This window comes from Mesoplodon bidens, assembly GCF_964165515.1.
Source record: "Mesoplodon bidens genome assembly, chromosome: 8".
Taxonomy (NCBI): Eukaryota; Metazoa; Chordata; class Mammalia; order Artiodactyla; family Ziphiidae; genus Mesoplodon; species Mesoplodon bidens.
Genome location: NC_138165.1, coordinates 53,521,201 through 53,543,341, shown reverse-complemented (window position 1 = coordinate 53,543,341; position 22,141 = coordinate 53,521,201). Strand labels below are relative to the sequence as shown.

Genomic DNA, 22,141 nt, shown 5'->3' with positions numbered 1-22,141 from the left:
TTGCATACCTAATAGTATTTGAACCCCACAAAAATCATGTAAGAGAGTTAGTATCTCCATTTTAAAGATAAGGAAGCTTAGGTTAAGTGGGTAAGTGCCCAAATTTATAATGCTGTTTGGTTGGTGGGTTATGATTTGTAGGCAGATTTGGGTAATGCAAAATCTGTGTTATATTCACTATGCCATGCTATAATTTCTAATCCTGTTAAGTGTCAGCAGTTAAGTGATACTGGACTTCATTCATGAGACCCTATTGTCTGAAAGGGTCTAGAAGGATCCTGCTTTATTTGATATCTAAAACTATGCCATCTGTGGAAAACCTGTTGCTTTTTCATTATATACATATATCCTTATGTAGAGATGTTATAAAATATGTGAGGAAGAAAACATTTTTTGCCTTAGTTTTTGTCATACTGTAGGTACTTTTTCTATTTCACTTCTTCTGTCTTCTCTGGACCCTATGTCTCCCTTCTGCCCTTAGATTCCCAATTCCTTCTTAGAATCATGCTGTCCATTATGGTAGAGACTAGCTACAGGTGGCTATTTAGCACTTGAAATGTGGCTAGTTTAAACTGAGTGTAAAATAAACACCAGTTTTTGAAGACAGTACAAATAAAAAAGTTATAAAATATCTCCTTAATATTTTTACATTGATTATGTGCTAAAATTATAAAATTTTGACATAGTGGGATAAAATACATGATTAAAATACATTATTTTAATATAATCACTTATTTCATTTTACTCATCTAGTATGGCTACCAGAAAATTTTAAATTATTTGTGTGGCAAATTATTTCTAGTGGATGGCACAGCTTTAGGCCATCTCCTCTTCTCACAAGACTACTTTGACATTCTTATCCACTCTTATGATTTAAATTTAATCAATATGGTCCTTAATTTTTTATCTTTGGCTTTGGTCTCTCTCCCAATATTGTTCCTAGTTCCAATTGTCACTTGATAACCTCTTCCATGATGTCCCATCAGAAGTTCAAACTGAATATGTCCCATGTTAAACCTATAATCTCCCCACAGAATCCCCATTCTCTTTCCAACTTCAGTTAAGCTATCTCTGTTCTTCAAATCACTTAAGTAAGTGAGCTTGGTATCTCAAAGGACTCCTGTCCATACATCCAATCAACTGTCATTGTTAGGGGCATCCATTTCCTTCTCTCCGTGTTTATTTATTGTCATAGTTACTAATTTGGATATCCATTAAGTTTTTTCTAGACTATGGCAAAGGGGTTTTATTTACTTTCATACTCCTATTTCTCTTACCTCTTTATATTGCATATTTAAGATTTATTTTATGTCTTCATGGTGATGGTTGGGTTCAAGTTAATTAATACAAGTAAGAATTCCTGTGACCTAGTTATATTCTATTTAGAGTTTTAAAAGTGATTTTGAATAATTATTTTATGTGATTATTCTAGCAAGCTAGTGGTAAAAGCAGAAGATTTAGTAGAAGACAAGGAAGCTTGGAGAAATAGAAGTGTTTGCGGACATGCTGAGAACATATTTCTCCCAAATTCTGGTCTAGAACATTTTTATTTCTTGTGGAGATGGTGAAGATTTTTTTATTTGGAGTATAGTTGCTTTACAATATTGTATTAGTTTCTGTTGTACAGCAAAGTGAATCAGTTATACGTATACATATATCCACTCTTTTTTAGATTTCCTTCCCATTTAGGTCACCACAGATCACTGAGTAGAGTTCCCTGTGCTATACAGTACATTCCCATTAGTTGTCTATTGTATACGTAGTAGTGTATATATGTCAATCCCAATCTCCCAATTTGTCCCACCCCTCCCTTCCTCCTTTGGTAACCATAAGTTTGTTCTCTACATCTGTGACTTTATTTCTCCTTTGCAAATAAGTTCATCTGTACCATTTTTCTAGATTCCACATATAAGCAATATTATACGATACTTGTTTTTTCTCCTTCTGACTTACTTTACTCTATATGACAGTCTCTAGGTCATCCATGTCTCTAAATGGGACAATTTCGTTCCTTTTTTATGGCTGAGTAATAGTCCATTGTGTATATGTACCACATCTTCTTTATCCATTCCTCTTTGATGGACATTTAGGTTGCTTCCATGTCCTGGCTATTGTAAATAGTGCTGCAGTGAACATCAAAAGGGGTGCATGCATCCTTTTGCATTATGGTTTTCTCTGGATATATGCCCAGGAGTGGGATTGCTGGGTCATATGGTAACTCTATTTTTAGTTTTTTAAGGACACTCCATACTGTTCTCCATAGTGGCTGTAGCAATTTACATTCCCACCAACAGTGTAGAAGTGTTCCCTTTTCTCCACACCCTCTCTAGTATTTACTGTTTGTAGATTTTTTGATGGCCATTCTGACTGGTGTGAGAGATAGTAAAGATATTAAGAGCACTGCCTGGGAAGTCAGAAAAAACAAAGTTCAATCTTGGGCTCCACCACTTGCTAAGTATTGTATATGTTATATTGTACAAGTTACTTAATCTCTCTGAGCCCAAGTTTCCTTATCTATAAAAGGAGGAGTTTCCTCACAAGATAAAAAAAGAATGTATATAAAGAACTTTGCCTAGTTTGTGTCACACAATATTGTTTTAGAAGGGTTAAATGTAGCGTGAATAGTAGTTATAGTAGTAGTTGTTTTATCAGGTTGTCTTGAATCAAATGATGACCATTCTCCCCTTCATTATGATATAAAAATCATGCCAGGATAATTTTGATTTATTTCAATTCTAAGTATTATGATAGGATTTGGAACTCATCAAAGCAATTTCTTGCTATTAGTTTCATTTCCTCAATACAGCTGTGTGGAGGAGAAGGAAGAAGACTCACTCTTTTCTTGTTTGTTTACCAATTTTTGGTTGATATGGAAATTTTCCTCTGAGCAGCTCAAAATGTGTCCTAACCAAAAATACCCTTTAATTTTGAAGAATTAATATTCATCACACAGAGCAGTTTAAAAAGTGAAAGGCAGCCACTGACTCTTGGACTTAAAATTAAAATGAAGCAAAGAAGAACTACAGAAACCAGGAGAGAGAAAAAAAAGCAGAATTCTTTTCACCCATTTTTATATTATACCTAATTTTTGCCTAGGGTTATAAAGTATTAATGCAGATTGTTCATGAGGCATGGGGGTCCTAGCAAAATGATTCTGAGGAAAAAAATAAGATGTTGGGATGTCCAAGGTGCTTATTCAGTTAACAAAGTCTTTTTCTGTTTTTATTCTGTTTTGTTTTCCCCCTGAGGAAACCTGCTCAGGATTCCATGTATGGAGGTTGACTGAATACACCAATCTCAATCCTAATCCTGAAAGCACTTGGTATTAGGATATCCCTTAAATGACAGCAAGGTGTGGCAGTGGGAAGTGACTGACAGAATGCTCGGGAGATAAGTGGCTGTGGTGCTGTCCCTGGAGAATTAGCTGCATCCTACAGGCCAGAGGGCTTTAGGTTAGAAGTCTGGCTCTAAGAAAGTGGATTAACACGTGGGCCATAGTTTCAGGATGGGAAATCAGCTTGAAAGGAAAACCAGAGACTAGTCAGTATGGCAGATGGGTAGAGTATGTCTTGAGTCAGGGATGGGGGCAAGTTGAGATGCAGTGGATGTTCTGACTTCCCCTAACCATCATGCACTGTATCCCAGGTCCATTTGGCAGCTTTTGATGTAGAGAAGTAGGAAAGAAGCATGAGAATCCAGTAACACTTGGGACTGAGAATCAGGACCATTCTAATATGGTGGCAAACCTGAACTTGTTGGAAATGCTCATAGTACTGGCAGAATTAGAGGCAGAGGATTTCAGACAGGCACCAAATATCTGTAATGTTCTTGGTACAATGCAGGGCAGCAACACTGGAAAAATACAGCGTCTGACTTTAAGGATCCTACAGTCAATTTGGCAGAAGGGACATGCAACTCAAATAGATAACAGAGAACAAAAGAAGTCAGGATATGATTATGGGCCAAAATATAATAGGAACAGTAAAGGAGGTCAGAGCAGAGAGGGGGAAATGGGAACTTGCTTAGCAATAGCAAAGAGCACAGCACAATATCCTACTCTTGGTAATTTCAGATCATGTTGAAAAAATTGTACAAATAAATGAAATAATGTTAATCTCCAGTAAACCTCTTTCTAAAGCAGAAGTACAAATTCAGTCTCTTGGTTTTGTTCTCCATTTTCAATCCTACCAGCTTGGAATTTAAAATAATAAGATGTTGAAAATGATATTAATTTAATATGCAGCAGAAACTCTGCTCAAACCTCAAATCAGAGGAGCAAAACTCCTAGAGGTGATTGACACCTGGGGTCACAGTCATGGATATTCCCAGATCAGTCAAGTTTTCTATGCAAATCAAGGGGGAAGGGAGAGAAAGTCTGAATCAGAGAGAACTTGTCCTATTTACAAGACGTTGAAGCTGCCCACCTCCACCTGACAGTTACCATGCATACCTTGACCAGTTTTTCACATCTCATCATTTTTCAAGAGAAGACACACAGGTATACATTTTTTTTTAAAAGTAAAAATTCTCATGTTTCAATTGGAAACTGATTCAAAACACTCCAAAACATTGTTCAGGCCCAACAACATATGTCTGTGGGTTGAATTTGGTTGGCAGTCTGCTGGTTTTCCACCTCTTCTTGAATTTATAGCTGTTCCTAAGAAAACAGGAGCAGGGTGTAATGATTAGAGAGAACTAGAATCCTCCAACTAACTTCTGTACACACAATAAATCGTAATAAGTGTTTAGAGAATGACTAGCACATTACTTTATGAAAAACCTCCATTTATCGGTAACTTTTTCATTTAGGTCCTTGTTTTGTTTGTCTGCCTTTCACGACCAGGCTCAGTTTCCTTACTTGGAAGAACAAACTCTTCTGCTGCCAATCCTCTTCAAAGCATTTTTTTAAACATTAAGATATGTCTCCAAAAGGTTAACTTTTCTAAATAATAGCAAGTATAGTAATCCTTAGTTTCCCTGATTTTCACAAAATCAAAAGATATTGGATACCGACCAGAACATCTACACTTGTAAAGGATGAATTGTTATAGGGGAAATAAAAGAGAGTTTACTATGTCTTAAATGGTGATAATAATAGTAACAACAATTTAAACATATGTGCACACATGCATACACACACATGTGTGAAATTCACAGTGCATAGAATGAGGAAATGTAGCCCAAGTGTGGTTGTATAACCCATTTTATCATATGTGTTATCTATTAATAGATGATTATCTCTAAGTTCCAGAAGTGGTCATGACAATAGATATAAATGATATGGGAGGACAGACAGAAAAAGAAATACCGTTCAATATTTTTTTAATTAAAAAGGTAATCCTGATAGACATTTAAAAACTCTAACATTTATGAATTCCTTTTTTACTTCAATGTATCCAAGCCAAAATCCTATAGTTTGCTTTATGAGGAGCCTAAATTAAGATAGAAATTTAGCTACATTACTTCAAATTACAGTAACACTTAATTAACTGGAACCTAGTTCGATAATGCATATAACCATCTCCTCTACCTCCTACCTCCTGTGGAGAGGCCTCTGAACTCTACTTTGAGGAAAGAGAAGCAAAACAGGACTTATTTAAGTGGGAAAATATCACCCAAACAAATCCTGGGTTGAGGTTCCTAATAATACAGCTGAAACTCTTCAAGAGACTATAGCATCATAATAGCCTTTAGTTAACCAGTCTAGAAAGGACGTAATTTAAGATGTATAATATACAGAGCATATTGAAGTATCTTCAAAGACTAGGATTGGAAAAACTCAGTCAGAAACTTTTAATTTAAATAATGTGGACTGCTAAATATTTTTTTTTTTGCTATTTTGACATTCTCGGCTTCATGAAAGAAAGCCTCACTTCCACAAAATTTCCGATTAAATTTGAAAATAACAATATTTTGTGGAATCTGTTTTATTCTCACATTAAACACCCTTTGATATTTAACAAGCAAGAGAACAGTTTTCCAAGTGTTCAAATTGACATTGTTTTACTCACACTTAACTATGTTCATGATATAAACATTAAAAAAACAAACAAACAAACAAAAAACCAAGTTGCTGAAAGTTCTGCAATAGACCTAGATCGTTTGTGGTATGATACTACTGGGTTTTTCATTTATGTAAAATAATTCATTTTGCAGCAGTAGTTAGGACTGGATGTATGTTCTGGATAGCTAAACATCATATTTTAATTAATCTCAAATAGGATACTCATAGTATTACTTTCACGTACCTATGTGTCTGTGTGTCAATTTATATACTACCTACTTAGCTACCTGCTCACTTCTCTCCTCACTGTTCTCAACTGTGATCCACACCACTCCCCCAAACCACCAACATATTCCAAAGTGAGGTTTACTTCCAGAAAACTTAATTAGAACAAAAATATTAACAAATATGAACCTAGTACCAATGGGCTTTAAAAATAAGACACTGTAGTAATTGGTAACATTTTTAGGATAATGCAGATGTGAAATAAAAAATAACTTTATGTAATTCTATAGATTTGTTTCTCATCAAAGTTCAGTGTGCATTTGAATCACCAAGGGTGATGGCCAAACATGTCCTTTCTCAGGCTCCTCCTCAGTCTTGCTGAATGGAAATATCTTGGGAAGGTGCAGTTAAATCTGCATGTTTATGAAGCTACTCACACTGACCCTTGAGAATCATTGCTCTATAGCTGTCTTCTTCCTCACTTCTAGAGATACCTTTTCATTATCAACTGAAGTTGAGTTATTTGTGACCCTAACTCCCAGGAGAAATCTTAGCTTAATGCAGGTGATTTTTAACTAATTCCAGTGAAATGGAGTTCTGTGAGTTCAATAATTATAACAAGTGATTATGGCTTTTAGTCTGCACTTGTGATACACAAATCAAGTGTATTGCCCCCTTATTTACAAGTCCCAGTGCCTCAGCGAGTCCTTCCTCATTAGGCATTTGTTTTGTCCCTGACCACAACTTCCTCTATTGGAAACCTGGTCATTCATTGCCTCATTCTCTTGCTAGGATGAAAGTCCTGCCTCTCTACTGAGAGTCTCCCATGTGGATAACTGAGCTAGCTCTGAACAAATACCCAGTGTTCAGAACTCTGACAGTAACAAACCTCCTAGTTGATAACAATCTGCAAATCTGAACTTCTGAGTATCGCTCCTCTCAGAATGGTTGTTTCTTCCCACCTGTTAGATAAATCTTTCTATTCAACTTGGATACCCAGTTGCCAGTATTTACCAAGACTGTAACCAGATATTTATGTTATTATTAGACAAAACTGCACCTACTGTCAATATTTGTGGATAGGAAAGCTCTCCAGCATCTGTTCACTTCAGATGGAGGGCCAGATCCTGGTCCTTTTTCAACTAGATAAATCACGAGAGATGACAAGTCCTTCTAATTAAAAAAAAAAAAATACACACACACACATATATGAATTATTTATATAGAAAGAACGTTATCCTGCCTCACACCAAACACAACAGTTATTTCCAGAAGGATCACAGTTCTAGAAAAAAAGTTTAGGGACTTCCCTGATGGCGCAGTGGTTAAGAATCCGCCTGCCAATGCAGGGGACACGGGTTCGAGCCCTGGTCTGGGAAGATCCCACATGCCGCGGAGTAACTAAGCCCGTGCACCACAACTACTGAGCCTGCTTTCTAGAGCCCGCGAGCCACAACTATTGAGCCCACACGCTGAACCTACTGAATCCCGTGCACCTAGAGCCCGTGCTCCGCAACAAGGGAAGCCACCGCAATGAGAAGCCTGCGCACCGCAACAAAGAGTAGCCCCCACTCGCCACAACTAGAGAAAGCCCACGCACAGCAACAAAGACCCAATGCAGCCAAAAATAAATAAAAAATAACTAAATAAATCTTTTTTAAAAAGTTTAACAAAACTTTTTAGAGGAAAATATATGAATAGTCTTTGTAGCCTTGGATTAGGCAAGAATTTAAGAGGACAAAAAAAGCACTAATCGTAAAAGGAGATAAATGATAAAGTGGATATATTAAAGCTAAGAACCTCTACTAATGAACATATTACAGTAAGAGAGTAAAGAGCAACCTACAAATGAAAAAAAGGATCATTATTGCAACATATATATTAAAAAGAAACTTGTATCCAAAATATAAAAACAACTCCTACAAATCATTAAGAAAAGGACAAACACCCCAATAGAAGAATTAGCAAAAGTTTTGCACAGGTGCTTCCAAAGAATATCACACAGCAATCAGCTACACAAATGAAAATTTGAGTGAAATAAGCCCAGAAATTAAAAAGTATATACTCTAGGTTTCCTTTTATATAAAGATCAAAAGTAGGCAAAACTAAGAAGACAGAATGTTGATTATCCTTGGTGAGGTGGGTAGTGACTGGAAGGGAGCTTCCGAGGGCTTCTGGAGTGCTGATGTTGAGTTTCTTGGTTTGGGTGTGGTTACAGGGGTGTGCATTCAGTTTGTGACAATTCATTGAACTTTATATGCAAACTCAATCGTATACATATACACACATAAATACAAAAACGATTTTAAATGTATTTTATGCATATATAATTGAGCAAGAGAGAAACCAATTTTTAAATGCATTTAAAAAGATATGCTGCAATGTTTTATCTTAATGGTGCTGTCATTGTCACAACAGTGGACTATATTACTGTCCCATCCTCAGACAGGTCCCTTTGGCACTGAAATCCAATTCAGTCAATTCAGAGTTTGAAGACATGAGCATTAGGGAAAGACTAATTGGATACAATAACAAATTTGCTAAGTAAAACAAATGTCATCCACATTTTCCTACTGTCAATTACTGACTCCCGTTAATTACTGTCAAACACTACGCAATATGCAGCTTCCTCATATTTTAACTTGGGCAGGACAAGATGGAGATGTAGGGAGCCTGGTGTACTGCAACCAATGTGTGATTAGATTTAATCTGCTTGGTAAAAGAGCTTTGCAACTGAGTCATGTCCTTTAGGAAATAAATACTATAGAACATGAAATTTGAGGAAACAAGAAATCACAAGTTGAAATGTATATTTGTGCACTTGATACTCTTCCAACAAAGATCAGAGAATGAGCCCTGTCCCAGAGGGTGAGACTGCTTGTTTTGCCAGTGTTTTTTAATTCTGTGGCTGCCGAACAACTTCTTCTACAGCTGATGTTTTCTTCTTAAGTGACATTTCATCATCCAGTGCCCTAAGATAGTCACCCTGTTTTCCCTTAATTGATACTTGTATGCAAGAGGCGGAAAATGGCTCAGCACTTCTTGCTAGATTAGTTCAAAACTGACAGAGGAAACAGAGAAAAGATTGCACTACTTATGCCCCTTATGGTTCTCCTGTGTATCTAAGGAGATTGCCATTTCATAAAATTTCTTATGCTGCCTGAACATAATTACAATAATGCAGGCATTTTGTTCCTATTTGCTTTTCTATTTTTTACTGCTTACCTGATCACCAGAGGGAAATTCAGAAGCAGTTTCACTAATCTTAACTTTATTTTCTTTTATGCCCTTAATAAGATGTAATTGTACCCTTAGACCTCCCTTCCGTAAATGCTTCATTTTGTCATTCCGGTGAAGCCTTTACCTTTCTCTTCATTTGATTGGTAAAAAGAAGCATTAAACATGTACCTGGAAGTTCAAAGTGAGGTTCCTGAAGTTTTTCCCCCAAGTCATGGGGTGCTCTTTTCATAAGATTAGTGTTTACAAATAGATGCTGTGATATTTATTCTGATTTAAAGTTAATTAAGAAGCATCCCACGAGAATGCTACTGTTCGTTGCACAGCCTCAGTGGCTGGAGATCCATTTTTCTGGGTCCTTTCCACCAAGTCTTTTGGAAAGGGATTATGCCTTAAAGTCATCAACGTTTCCAGGGATCTATAAGAGCCCACTGTTTCGTATAAAATTTTATTTTAGAATTTATTTTATTTTATTATTTTTTATTTTATTATTATTTTTTGGCTGCATTGGGTCTTTCTTGCTGCACGTGGGCTTTCTCTAGTTGCAGTGAGCAGGGGCTACTCTTTGTTGTGGTGCGCGGGCGTCTCATTGCGGTGGCTTCTCTTGTTGAGGAGCACGGGCTCTAGGCACGCAGGCTTCAGTAGTTGCAGCATGTGGGCTCAGTAGTTGCAGTACACGGGCCCTAGAGCACAGTCTCAGTAGTGTTGCTCATGGGCTCTAAAGCGCAGGCTCAGTAGTTGTGGTGCACGGGCTTAGTTGCTCCACGGCATGTGGGATCTCCCCGGACCAGGGATCAAACCCGTGTCTCCTGCACTGGCAGGCAGATTCTCAACCACTGCGCCACCATAGAAGTCCCAAGAGCCCACTTTTTTTAATAGAGCTTCAAGTTTCTCCTATTCCAGCCCTAATCAACTATCTCTCCCTAGGTTTCCAAACTAGCCACCCCCACTCTGTCATTTGTTGTGGATGTTCACTTTGCTTTTCCTTAAATCTTGTGATCTCAGCCTGCACTGCTGTTGATATCCCTTCTCTGCCTTTTGGATCCTATTTATCATACAACATCAAGTTCAATGTCACCTTCACCTGGAAATTGCCCTCAGTCCCATTCTCCATTGCACTTTTAATCAGACTTCATTGTAAGCAAGCATGCTTATGTCTAACTCTACCCCAGAATTCTTAACAATTTTTGTAGAAACTGTGGGACCTAGCAAGTCTGTTTCTCAGGGTAGAGGCTCAATAATTATTTGAAATATAAAATCAGTTGCTTTGCTCCCAGTAGGATGGAGACTAATGGGCTAAGCTGCCCAGGGGATGAGAGGTAGCAACAAGATACCAAGGTGGACTACCACACAGTTTTATTCAGTACTTATTCTACTTAAAACATATTTTATATTTTACTTGTCATTTTTACCATTTAGGATACCCATATGCAATGACAATAACTGTATTACAATTTATCCATGCAGATATCTGCCAGACTTTGTCAGTAAATGCAGTCTATCACCCAGATTTCCTGATATATGTTAACTAAATGCAAAGCCTTATTATCACATCTCCTATATATAATACCTGCCAAAGTCAAAGACAGTGTTACCCAATGGGGTGGCTATGGTCAAATTCCTTTACTGTGATCTTCCTTTCTCATTATATTTGACATTTTTGAAGCTGAATTTTATTGCATTCTCTGCGCTTCTGAAAGTGGTCTGGGAAATTAGACTTAATAGAGATGTAGAAGCTACAGGGAAAAAAGAAAAGGAGAGTGAATCGGGAGGAAAGTGAAATTAAAATGTTATTTTGGTAAATGGATGCTCTGGTGGAGACGACAAACAATTGCAATGCAAGTTAATTACTGACCTGTCAGGCAAGTGTAGCACAGAGGTTGTGCCACACATTACTGGAGCTACCACTGCCACAAGTCATTTCCACAGGGGAACAAACAGACCGTGCTCTACCACAGATAAGTAGAAGACCTTTCCAGGGGACAGAAATGAGTTTTTCAGAGATATCATATTCATCTGTGGAGTTTCCACACACTCTTACTAGACCTGGAGAAACAACTCATCTTACACATTCCGGAAAGGGAATGGGGTCATATTGCCACAGAGGGTTCCTGTGTGTTAAGGCCTAGAGGACCTTGGTGGTGACCAGACAGCTCACTGCCACACAGTGAAAACCCACGCTAAGACCAATGGAATGGGAAAACAGTGGGGCACACTCAGTGCTTATCTCTGAGACAGTTCTCCTCACAAAGTCTTTAGTGAGAATCCATGTCAGGCAAGAGAGTCCTATTCAGAGAAAAAAATGTTAAGCACCTGAAGAAAGCTGAAACTCCAGGGAGATGTTCTCTATTGTTAGAACACAGAGCCCTGCTAAATTGCAAGATGGTCAAAAATGTGGTCATTTTTAAAAAATAATAAGTAAAGAAAAGGGTTATCTGAAATGGGAATATGGTATTGTTCATATTTTTAAAAATTTTGTATGATTTTCCAAATATACTTTAATGTTGGCCTCAAAAGGTATGAAAAGAATTGTTTCTTTGCAGCCTCTAACTTATGAAATATCCATCATTCATTGGCCCTTAGAACCACTGGGCAGAGCAAGTTATACATATTCTTTTTAAAATAAGAACTAAATTAGGTCAAAGACATTCCTACTGGTAATGCTCTCCTAAGCTATGTACTCTGGCATTACCTAGGTTCTATATTTGTTTTCCATTTCTATATTCTGCAAATATTTATTCAGTCTCTATTGTTTTGTCAGAAAGCTTAGGGTCATTTATAAATGATTAAATAGAAAGACTTACATGATCTATACTTAATATGGATGCACTTTGATCATTTTATATACCTTATCTCTGTCAGATTTCCTTTGGAATTCTTGTTACCTTGTTTTTCCAGACACAGTTGCCACTTGACTTGGGGGTCTATGACTAAAGCAAGGGTGTATGGAGATGCAGGACTTGAGCTCTGTCCTGGGACTACTTTGAACAGGTTGTGGCACCTTGGGGAAGAGTCTGTATCCTTGAAGTTCAATTTTCTCTGCTCTGTAGCATGTAGATAATGTCATAGTGCCTATTCAGTTTCTACTAACTCAAATAATTCTTAATATATTTTTATTTTAATGTTACTGATGGGAAAAAGATGTCAAAAATACACTTTCTACCTCAAAAGGGCAAGCTGCTGAGCCTTAGTGTAATTAACAGAGTGCAACAAATAATTGACAGAGCAGCTTTCAAATTTATGTTTAGATGAAATATCACATTCATTCCTATTTGGGTATTTGCAGTGTGAGTGGGAGAATCAGGCCCAGAATATCACTGAGCCAAGTCTGTTGAGCAGAGCCAAAGTTTGTGTGGCTCTTATGAAGTGCATTCTCATCACTGTTTCCTGTTTTTAAAACAGTATTGAAAGTGGAACTAGTGTAACATCACAAGCTATTCTTGCTCTTCTCTTGGTACATACAAAATCAGGAAGTCTACAGAAATTGTGAAGCCAGTCTTGTGATTTACATTTCAATTTCTAACTCAGGGATATTTATTTGGAGAGTTTTGTAAAAATCAAATGGATATTTTAAACACGTGCAAAATGAACGAATGTGTTGTCATTAGTCATTCACCATGCTTCTGTGTGCCTCCTGTAAGAATATAAATGCATACATCATCAATGTTTTTTCTAATAGAATTTGGTAACAATGATGATGATGATTAGATGATATGTTATAGAAAGAACAAGAGAAATACTGAATAAGCATGTAGATCACATGAAACTTAAACTTCGTATGACTTATAGTTAACAAAATGTTTGATGTTACGAAGTTGCATAGAAATAAGCATACAAAAGTATTATTGATTTTACGAAGTCCTCTACCAAATCTAGAAAGTTAAGGGTCAATGAGAAATGAAAATACAGGTGGAACAACAGAATATGATTTCAAAACCCTGTGTATATTCTTGGAATAATAACTCAGAAAGACTCATAGATTAGAGCTCTTCATTGCCTTTCTGAATATATTCTGAAATTGATACTTATGTTCCTGGAATTATATTCACTCCCTGATGCTGGTAGCAAGTTATGATGGACCCTGGGGTTTGAGGGTTTCTCTCTTTTTTTAAAAAAAATGTTTATTTATTTATTTAGCTGCCCGGGTCTTAGTTGCGGCATGGCAGATCTTTTAGTTGCAGCATGCAGGATCTTTAGTTGAGGCGTACAAACTCTTAGTTGTGGCACGTGGGATCTAGTTCCCTGACCAGGGATCGAACCCAGGCCCCCTGCATTGGGAGCGCAGAAACCCTTGAGGGTTTCTTTTGACTCAGGGTTGGGAAGGCTTTATATTGGAGTTTATTCCCCTAGAACCTTCTTTCATAAAGACTCAAAAACTAGAGCACCACGGCAGGGCCATCACGTCCCACAACTCCAAGAGGCACCCTTTACTAGAATGCAATGCTAATATCCTATCCCTAGTCACAAATGCTACCTGCCTCTACATTTACTTAAGATCACACACAAAGTAGAGTAATCAAAGGTTCTCTACTGTAAGATATTTTCCTACATAGCTGGAAGAGTTTCCAGTATGAGATTCAGGTAAATGATTCCCGGAGAGTTCATGGGAAGTCTGACTAATCATTTATGACAGCGTGTTAATTAGTTTAATCATTCCTCTCCCATATATACATCTAAGTGATTCACTGAGCAGATGGATGTAAGTAAAAAGATGTAAGTAAGGAAGAATGGATGATGGAATTTCAGATATGTTGACCCTGTAGATGAGATGGGGCCTAAGTAGGTGCTGCAGTGGGGGGCTTTGGCAGCCAAAACGTGAAAAGGATCATAGTGTGCACTGTAGAGGAAAACATGAGTATCAGGATGCAAGTGAGGGGAAAATGGGAAAGTTGGAGTGTAAAGAGAATGAACTGTAAGTGGGGTCCAAACACAACTTGCAAAATTGGCCTAAAACAGCCTTATCCACCTGCTATGAGAGGTTTCTAACAGGATGAATAAGAATAAATCATCTCTGAACCCACAAGTACAGCAGTTAGAAGTTTCACAGCCACCAACACAGCTGTCATTTCTGGCCATTAGATTTCCTTCCTCCTCTGTCCTCCCTCCTTCCTCAGTTCCTGCTTGGGGTGAGGGGGTCCTGCTTCCTTCTGTTTTGCACTCAATTCATCCATACAAGACATTTGTGTATTATGCCAAGGAAAGCCCTCTTCCCACATTCTCTCCCTCAGAGTGTCTAGAATACCAGCCTCTTACAGCACTGGTGGCCTTAGAAGGTATTAGGCTCTCAGTGAACCCTTCAGCCCCGTAAGAGGATAGAAAGACAATCAAACTCACCCACCCTGAGGCTAAATGCCATTTTCTTCATGAAACCCAACGCTTACCTTTTCCTTGAATTTCCTTGGTACTATAGTTTTTCTTCATGACATATTTCAGTATCTACCATATAATATCACAGTTATTTGCATACCTCTGCACTGCTGAGCCCTTTGCCCGAAATGCCCAACCTGCCCTGACTTAGCTCCAGCGTCAGCTGATCTTTTGTGGACTTTCTCTCTCCACACCTCCCAGTTCTACTGTGGTCTGATGTCATTTCTTCTCTCCCCACCTGGGCACCACTCTATTCTCATTTAATTATTGATTTATTTCTTTATCACACTCACCAAACTACTGTAAAACACTTGGTTGAAACAAACAAACAAAAACCAAAAACACAAAAAAGAGTATCTCCAGCTTCAAATGTAGTGCCTTGCCACTCAGGAAAGTCTCAGTAAATGTTAAACAGATCATTTATTTTCTGTGGGTAGGGAGAAGTTTGTGTCATTTTCTATATTCTTCTCAGAGCAACGTGGTGCTCTGCAAAATCAGAAACCACCAAATATTTGCAAACGTGAGAATAACTATGAATAGTATCAAGTGAATGCCATTGTAGAACAAAATACAAAAGAAGTTGAATAAAGAGAAAAAATTGAGTGCAATAAATAGAATATGAATAAAAAGTGAAGGGCTTCCCTGGTGGTGCAGTGGTTGAGAGTCTGCCTGCCGATGCAGGAGACACGGGTTCGTGCCCCGGTCCGGGAAGATCCCACATGCCGCGGAGCGGCTGGGCCCGTGAGCCATGGCCACTGAGCCTGCGCGTCCGGAGCCTGTGCTCCTCAACGGGAGAGGCCACAACAGTGAGAGCCCTGCGTACCGCAAAAATAAATAAATAAATAAATAAATTAATTAATTAATTAATTAAAATGAATAATGAAGATGAGGTCAGTTGGGAAAAGAAGTGATGGCTAGAGGAGTGAGAAAGGAGAAATAACATTAACATTGGTAGGGGGAGAGATCAGCTTAAAAGAAACATCTGAAGGAGGAAGATTTTGAAATTCTTTTCTGTAGACTGTCCTCGAGAAAACAGATGGGAAAACCAGGTAAGAGGCTCTTTAAATTAATCCAGCCTTTTGACAGTAACCCATCACCAGGCAAATTATGGGTTAATTGTCAAATCAATACAAGAATGCAAATGTTGATTTGGCGCTGAAATTTGTTCAGAGTATGAGAAACAACATGCCCTATAAACGGCACCTGGTAGGGCTATGTAAATACAGTGGCTTCATGCTCTTGGTCAGAAGAGAGTGGCTTTAGCCTCTTACCAGTATTACAAACACACCACCTTAGAGTTTGAATCTAATGAATAATTTGGAAGATCAAGCCTTGAATGTACTCCAAGGAGAACCCAAATTTTTCAGAAAAGATTTATATGTTTAATCATAGATCCCCTCAACCCTCATTCAAATCCTTGGGCGTCAGATCATACCAAAGCATTTACATTGTTGCTAAAACTACCTAAGAGTACTGAGCTCTGTAAATCTGCAGTAATACTCCTTGAGCTCCCAGACTTTTACACAGCAGTATCAGAAGTGAAAAGGACCCTACAGATCATAGCAATCCTTTTAGTTGCCCATGCCCCCTCACTATAAATTTTTTCCAGTGATGAACAGAGGTCCACGGACTTGTTCAAGGTCACAAAGGTGGCCATTAGAGACAGTGCTGCACTAGAAGTCATCGTAGGCTCTTTTTATGCAACCAGTCTGATTATAATGAATCCAAGGCCTCCATTACAATCACAGTACCTAGATTCTCATTCTTTCATTCATCCTTACTTCATCCACTGAAATATACTCTGAAAAAACTTTTATTAGTAGCATCTTTATAAATATAAAAAATCCAGAGATTTGCTCTATTTTGAAATAATGTCTCTTGGCTAAGAAAAATGGAAGGCCTCAATAATAAATAATACACAGAATAAAACCAAAAATGTTTATCCTGTACTGGGGTACGTGGAGAAATAACTATTTATATCATCTGCAGGTGATTGCATTTACTTTTTTTTTTTTTTTTTTTTTTGCGGTATGCGGGCCTCTCACTGTTGTGGCCTCTCCCGTTGTGGAGCACAGGCTCCGGACGCGCAGGCTCAGCGGCCATGGCTCACGGGCCCAGCCGCTCCGTGGCATGTGGAATCTTCCCGGACCGGGGCACGAACCCGCGTCCCCTGCATCGGCAGGTGGACTCTCAACCACTGTGCCACCAGGGAAGCCCGATTGCATTTACTTTTTAAAACACATTTATATATCAAAAACCCTATCTTATTCTAGTTAGATATAGAGGTAAGATCCCTTATGCATACATTAGTGGTCAGATTTGATACATTTTATAGTCCTTCTTATTAATGTGGCTGTCATCATATTGCTGTGGAATAGCAGGGATAAGATTTCCTTTTATTCAAATTTTTATTTCAAATGTCAAAAGAGCTCTCTTATTCTCAATTAGATGAGTTTTTAAAATATATCACTCATGTATGATTATGAAAATGAATATATTCAAAATAAAATAAAATAAGTAGCAAAATAAATTGGTTAAGGAATTCTTAATAAAACTGTCCTAAAAACAGCATTGTTAGGTATAACTGAAGTACAATAAAGTGCAAGTGTTTAAAGTGTACAATTTGATCATTTTTAATATATGTATACTGCTGTTAAACCATCACCACAATCAAGATAAAAAAGACATCCATCATCCCCAAAAGGTTCCTTGTATCCAGAATCCACCCTGTCCCTAGGCAATCACTAATCTGTTTTCTCTCATTTTATGTTAGTTTGCATTTTCAAAAATATTATGTAAGTGAAATCGTAAGTACTCAATGAGTACTTTTTTGGTGGGGGGCTTGATTTCTTTTACTCTGCACAATGAATTTACAATTCATCCATGTGGTTGCAACCGTTAGTAATCCAGTCATTTTTATTGTTGAGCAATATTTCATTGTGTAGATAAACTAGAATTTGTCTATCTATCCATCTGTTGATGGACATCTGGGTCTTTTCTTGTCAGGGGGGTGGATAAAATAAATACTCCTTCACTTCTTTCTGCCCAGTGTCCTTAAGAAAGTTGTTAGTCACTCTGATCCTCATTTTTCTCCACTATAAAAATATGAGTTCAATTTCAATATCATAGGAACTTTGTAAGGATGAAACCAGCTCATTGCCTGGCACATAGTAAATACTTAATAAATATTAACTTCTTTTCTCACTAAATATCACTCAATTGCCTAACTGGTTTCAATTATGAGAAACACTTTTCCTCCCATTAAAATGCTTTTATTCTTTTCTGATCCTTTTAGTGTCCGCTCAACTTGAACATTACCATGATTCTAGCCCCGTTGTCTGTCCAGTCAGGTAGAGGTACCAAAACAGTTGGCTCCTTAAAATATAATCCTTCTTTTGGATTATATTGGCTTCTATAACTGACTGGTGACAGTTTTTCTAATGTTGTACCCACGTGCCTAGGCTAGCTATGAAATGTCTATATAGGTGAGACATAGAGAGGACATTCAGGCCAGAAGAGGGTCTGTTTCTAGAAGCTTTGAAGCTATATTTGCATTGCAAATATCCTATTTAAAAAGAGTAGATGTATTCATTTGAGGAACTTGTGGGGAGGAGCAGCTGAAAAGGATTATGGATTTGGGAAGCAACTAAAAGCCCTCCTGGTCCACCCACCCAATTTATTTCCCTTGTTTTCTTTTTCTGAATTATTGTTTTCTCACAGCCACTCCTTTAAAATTTGCCCACACTGGATTTTCCTACCTGAATCAGACTCCTTCCATTAAAATAAATGTAAATTAATAAATAGTGTCAATGTGCTGATTTTCTCTTTCTTCATAGTCTTCATAAATATTATATCCAGCTAAGCTACTAAATCTATTTCAGTTGGCAGATGGCAGTGGACAAAGGAATTTTAATTTTTCCCTGTGGATATTGCAAGTGGGGGTGGGGACTGGGACTCTGCACCATGCTAATGAGGCCAAGCCGACATATTTGATAGTCAATGGGACCAGCTTGCTTTCCTCCAATTTTACACACTTAAATTTGACCTTATTCACAGAGGTTTTTGTTCACCAAAAAAGGCTGCTGGTGGTAGTGTCTGGAGGTGGGTTGGGATGGGGTGGGTGATAGATCAAAGACATTGTGAATGAAAAGAGCATATACCCAGAAGATGCTTAGTTGGCAATATCATTTCTATATAAGGGAGACCATATCATATTGCCATTAGGAGTTCCTTAATTGAATTAAGAAACTACACAGAATTTGAGTGTGCTATCTATGAATTGAAATCCTCTGGCACGTATACAGTACCATCGGAATACAGAGGTCCAATTGATAAAAGCACTACAAAGTAACTACCTTCTTCTTCACCACTCAAAGAGGCGGAGACTTTATTTCATTTTTGTACTTTAATGATGTATAGGGATATGCAATCCACCAGGAGTTTTTTATGGAAAAGCATATACTTAGAATAATATAATGCTTTTATATTTCATCAGGATAGCATTGTAATATGCAGAAGTCTACAAATTCTGATACCTCTGTGGAAACACTGAATCCCACCCGCCAAGGCACTGGAGCTGTGCAAATGAGAATCAAAAATGCCAACAGCCACCACAGCAGGCTGAGCCAAAGTAAATCCATGATCCTCACCGATGCTGGGAAGGCCACTGAACCTGTAAGTCAAATACCCCAAGTTCCCTGATATATAGAATTTTGTAAAAGAAGGGAAAAAAAAAAACCCCAGCTAATTAGCCTTGTTTTATTTGTTTTCCTAATGTGCATGAGAAAACTTTTTTGTAATGCATTTTATCTTGCCTACTTATAGTCATAATTATATCTCCAGTTGCAAGAGAAGAGCTGGGCTTAATCCAGAGTGATAAAGTGGATTTGGAGCTAGACTGAAGAGCACCTTTGACTCATTTTAAGGGCCTCCACTATCATGCTTCAGTGTCATAAAAATAATGAGGTTATGGTAGCATGTGGTGTTTGTACTTCCAAATACAGTACATCACTTTGAAAAGCCAGAGGCTAAAATTAGCTAAGAATAAACTGAGAAAAAAAATCTTCTAAAAAACATGAAAATCTCTTCCTTAAAATCTCCCAACAATATATGATATTGGAAATTACAATCTGATTTGGAATGAGCTTGAACAGTTGAGATGGTGTGGAGATTTAAGGTTTGGAGAGGAAGCCATTTTGTCTCCATAATGTGTCATTAGGAAGATTTGAAATAAAATAGAGATGAACTCTACTGCCAATTGTGTCCCTGCCCCTGCACGCATCCTGAGCCACTAAACACACTGATTGCAATGAGTCTCCTCTGGTTAATTTTCTTCCATAATGGTGGTAACTTGCAGCTGAGGCCATAGGATGTTACAAAATTATTTATGCAATGTTAGCCACTCTTTTGGACCCCGGATCTATTTTGTTTCTCACAGTGAGAGCAAGAGCAAGAAATAGGTTAGCTGGGGACAGGCTGTGAGTCCCAGTCACCCTGCAGTAACATGTGAGCTATTAATTGAGTGTTCTGTTAATATCATAGGGGCCTATGAAATATTCAGCTCCCTAACTGAGTTATTAAATGAGATCAACTTGCTGAGTAGCATGTTACCGATTATATTTATTCACTGTTTTTCACTTGAATTTCAAGTGCAAAATTAACCCGCAATGATCTCAGGAGCCTGAGAAATGTATGGTTTTAATCATCCTTTCTTCAGGTATTATAGACAAATTTAGCATGAGGAAGCCAGTGATTATATTTTGAAATTGAGAAACATATCCCTAGTTAAGGTACTGAGAGATGCGTTTTTCTTTCTTTATTTTCTCATTTAAAAGTATTATCTGCTGGGAGGCACAACACAGCCAGCCTGACTTGGCGTTGAAACCTGCTAAAACGTTCCTCAACCATGAACTTGAGACAATGGTTAGAGTAAATTATTGGAATCTCTATAATGTATTATCAGTAAGAACTGTACCTTTGGAAAAGTTTAAAAGTTAAGTATATTTAATGATGCCTAACATATTTTATTGGCTGTGTTTAACAAAAGGCACTATGCCGCAGTTGTTTTTGACAAGCATGAAAACATCACAGCATGAGACTGCAAAAGGAATTATGGAGAGAAATTACAAGTGATCCATCTCTCAATGAATTATCCACCTCAGTAGCCCGCAGAACTCAGCTACCAATTAACACCTACTTTATTACATGTTGGGATGTACTTAATAACTTTCATGTGTTTATGCACTATTACCTTGACTGATGCCTCTTGTACAATTAGGCATAATTGGCATATCAATATGCAAAAGTTAAAAGGATTAACCCTCTTAAAACTAATGAGCATTTCTGTATCCAGCTGCTAAATGAGACAAAATTAGCATTTTTCACTTTTGGGCAGGATTTTATCATGCAGTTTCTCATTGTTGATATTACCTTGTTACATAACTTTAGTTTGGGTGGTTATATGCTGGACTGCTAGAGAATCAGAGTTTTCCAAAGTTAAATTAGCTATAATTATCCCAGCTTTTGTTTCCGCATTCTTAGCCTCGGCAATATGTATTCCTCGATAAGGAACAAAAATAAAAGTTACTTTTGGTTATGTGTGCTCGGTGCATAATTATATAAAAGGGGTATTTTAGTGAGGATATGTCATTTCACCGAGAAAACTTGGCTCAGAGATACTGTATTGAAAGCTTGCCATGGCACTAATTTTCTTTCTGTCTCAGTTCTTTTCATCTCTTTTTTTCCATGCACAATTTTCTGACTAGATACTGACAGAATGTAAAGTATTTTGGCATATTTATTCAAACAAGCCTGTTAAAGATATCTGCTCAAGCTAAACTAAGAACTTGATTTTTCAGAAGTTGGAGGTTGGGGTAAGGTCAAAGGGGGAGATTTTGAACTTAGGAGAAGTGGGAGGAAATGCACACTAAAAATGTGTTCACAAGTTCACATGTGGCATGGCTTGCTGTAACAGAGATACGTTTAATCTGTACAGAAAAAAATTGAGTACTTAGAGACTATATATGTATTATGCATCCTATGTAATATATATGGCGTATATATACTACTTGTCACTTGCATATCAATTCTGCAAATCTAATATGGACTTATCAGAGTATATAATAACACAAATATCTGGTATTACACATTTCTATGATTTCACTTATTACAAAAACATTATACAAATATTCTAGGGTCAAATCAATTGTATAATTTTGTCATTAATTCATAAAGTCCTCTTAAAATTTTGCTTAATTAAAAACATGTTAATATGACTGTGAACTCAGAACACAATAAAAAATTCTCCTA

The 22,141-nt window shown here is 37.4% G+C and overlaps 1 protein-coding gene across 2 annotated transcripts in view; it reads left to right on the top strand.

The window, feature by feature from the left end:
- The window catches only part of ARHGAP15 (Rho GTPase activating protein 15), a 618,549-nt gene that overhangs the window by 10,402 nt on the left and 586,006 nt on the right, over positions 1-22,141 (top strand). For both annotated transcript variants that reach the window (XM_081242631.1, XM_081242630.1), the window contains exon 2: positions 19,329-19,507. In XM_081242631.1, coding sequence (XP_081098757.1) covers positions 19,343-19,507 — 165 coding nt within the window. In that variant the 5' untranslated portion in view covers positions 19,329-19,342. The remainder of the gene's footprint in view (positions 1-19,328; positions 19,508-22,141) is intronic.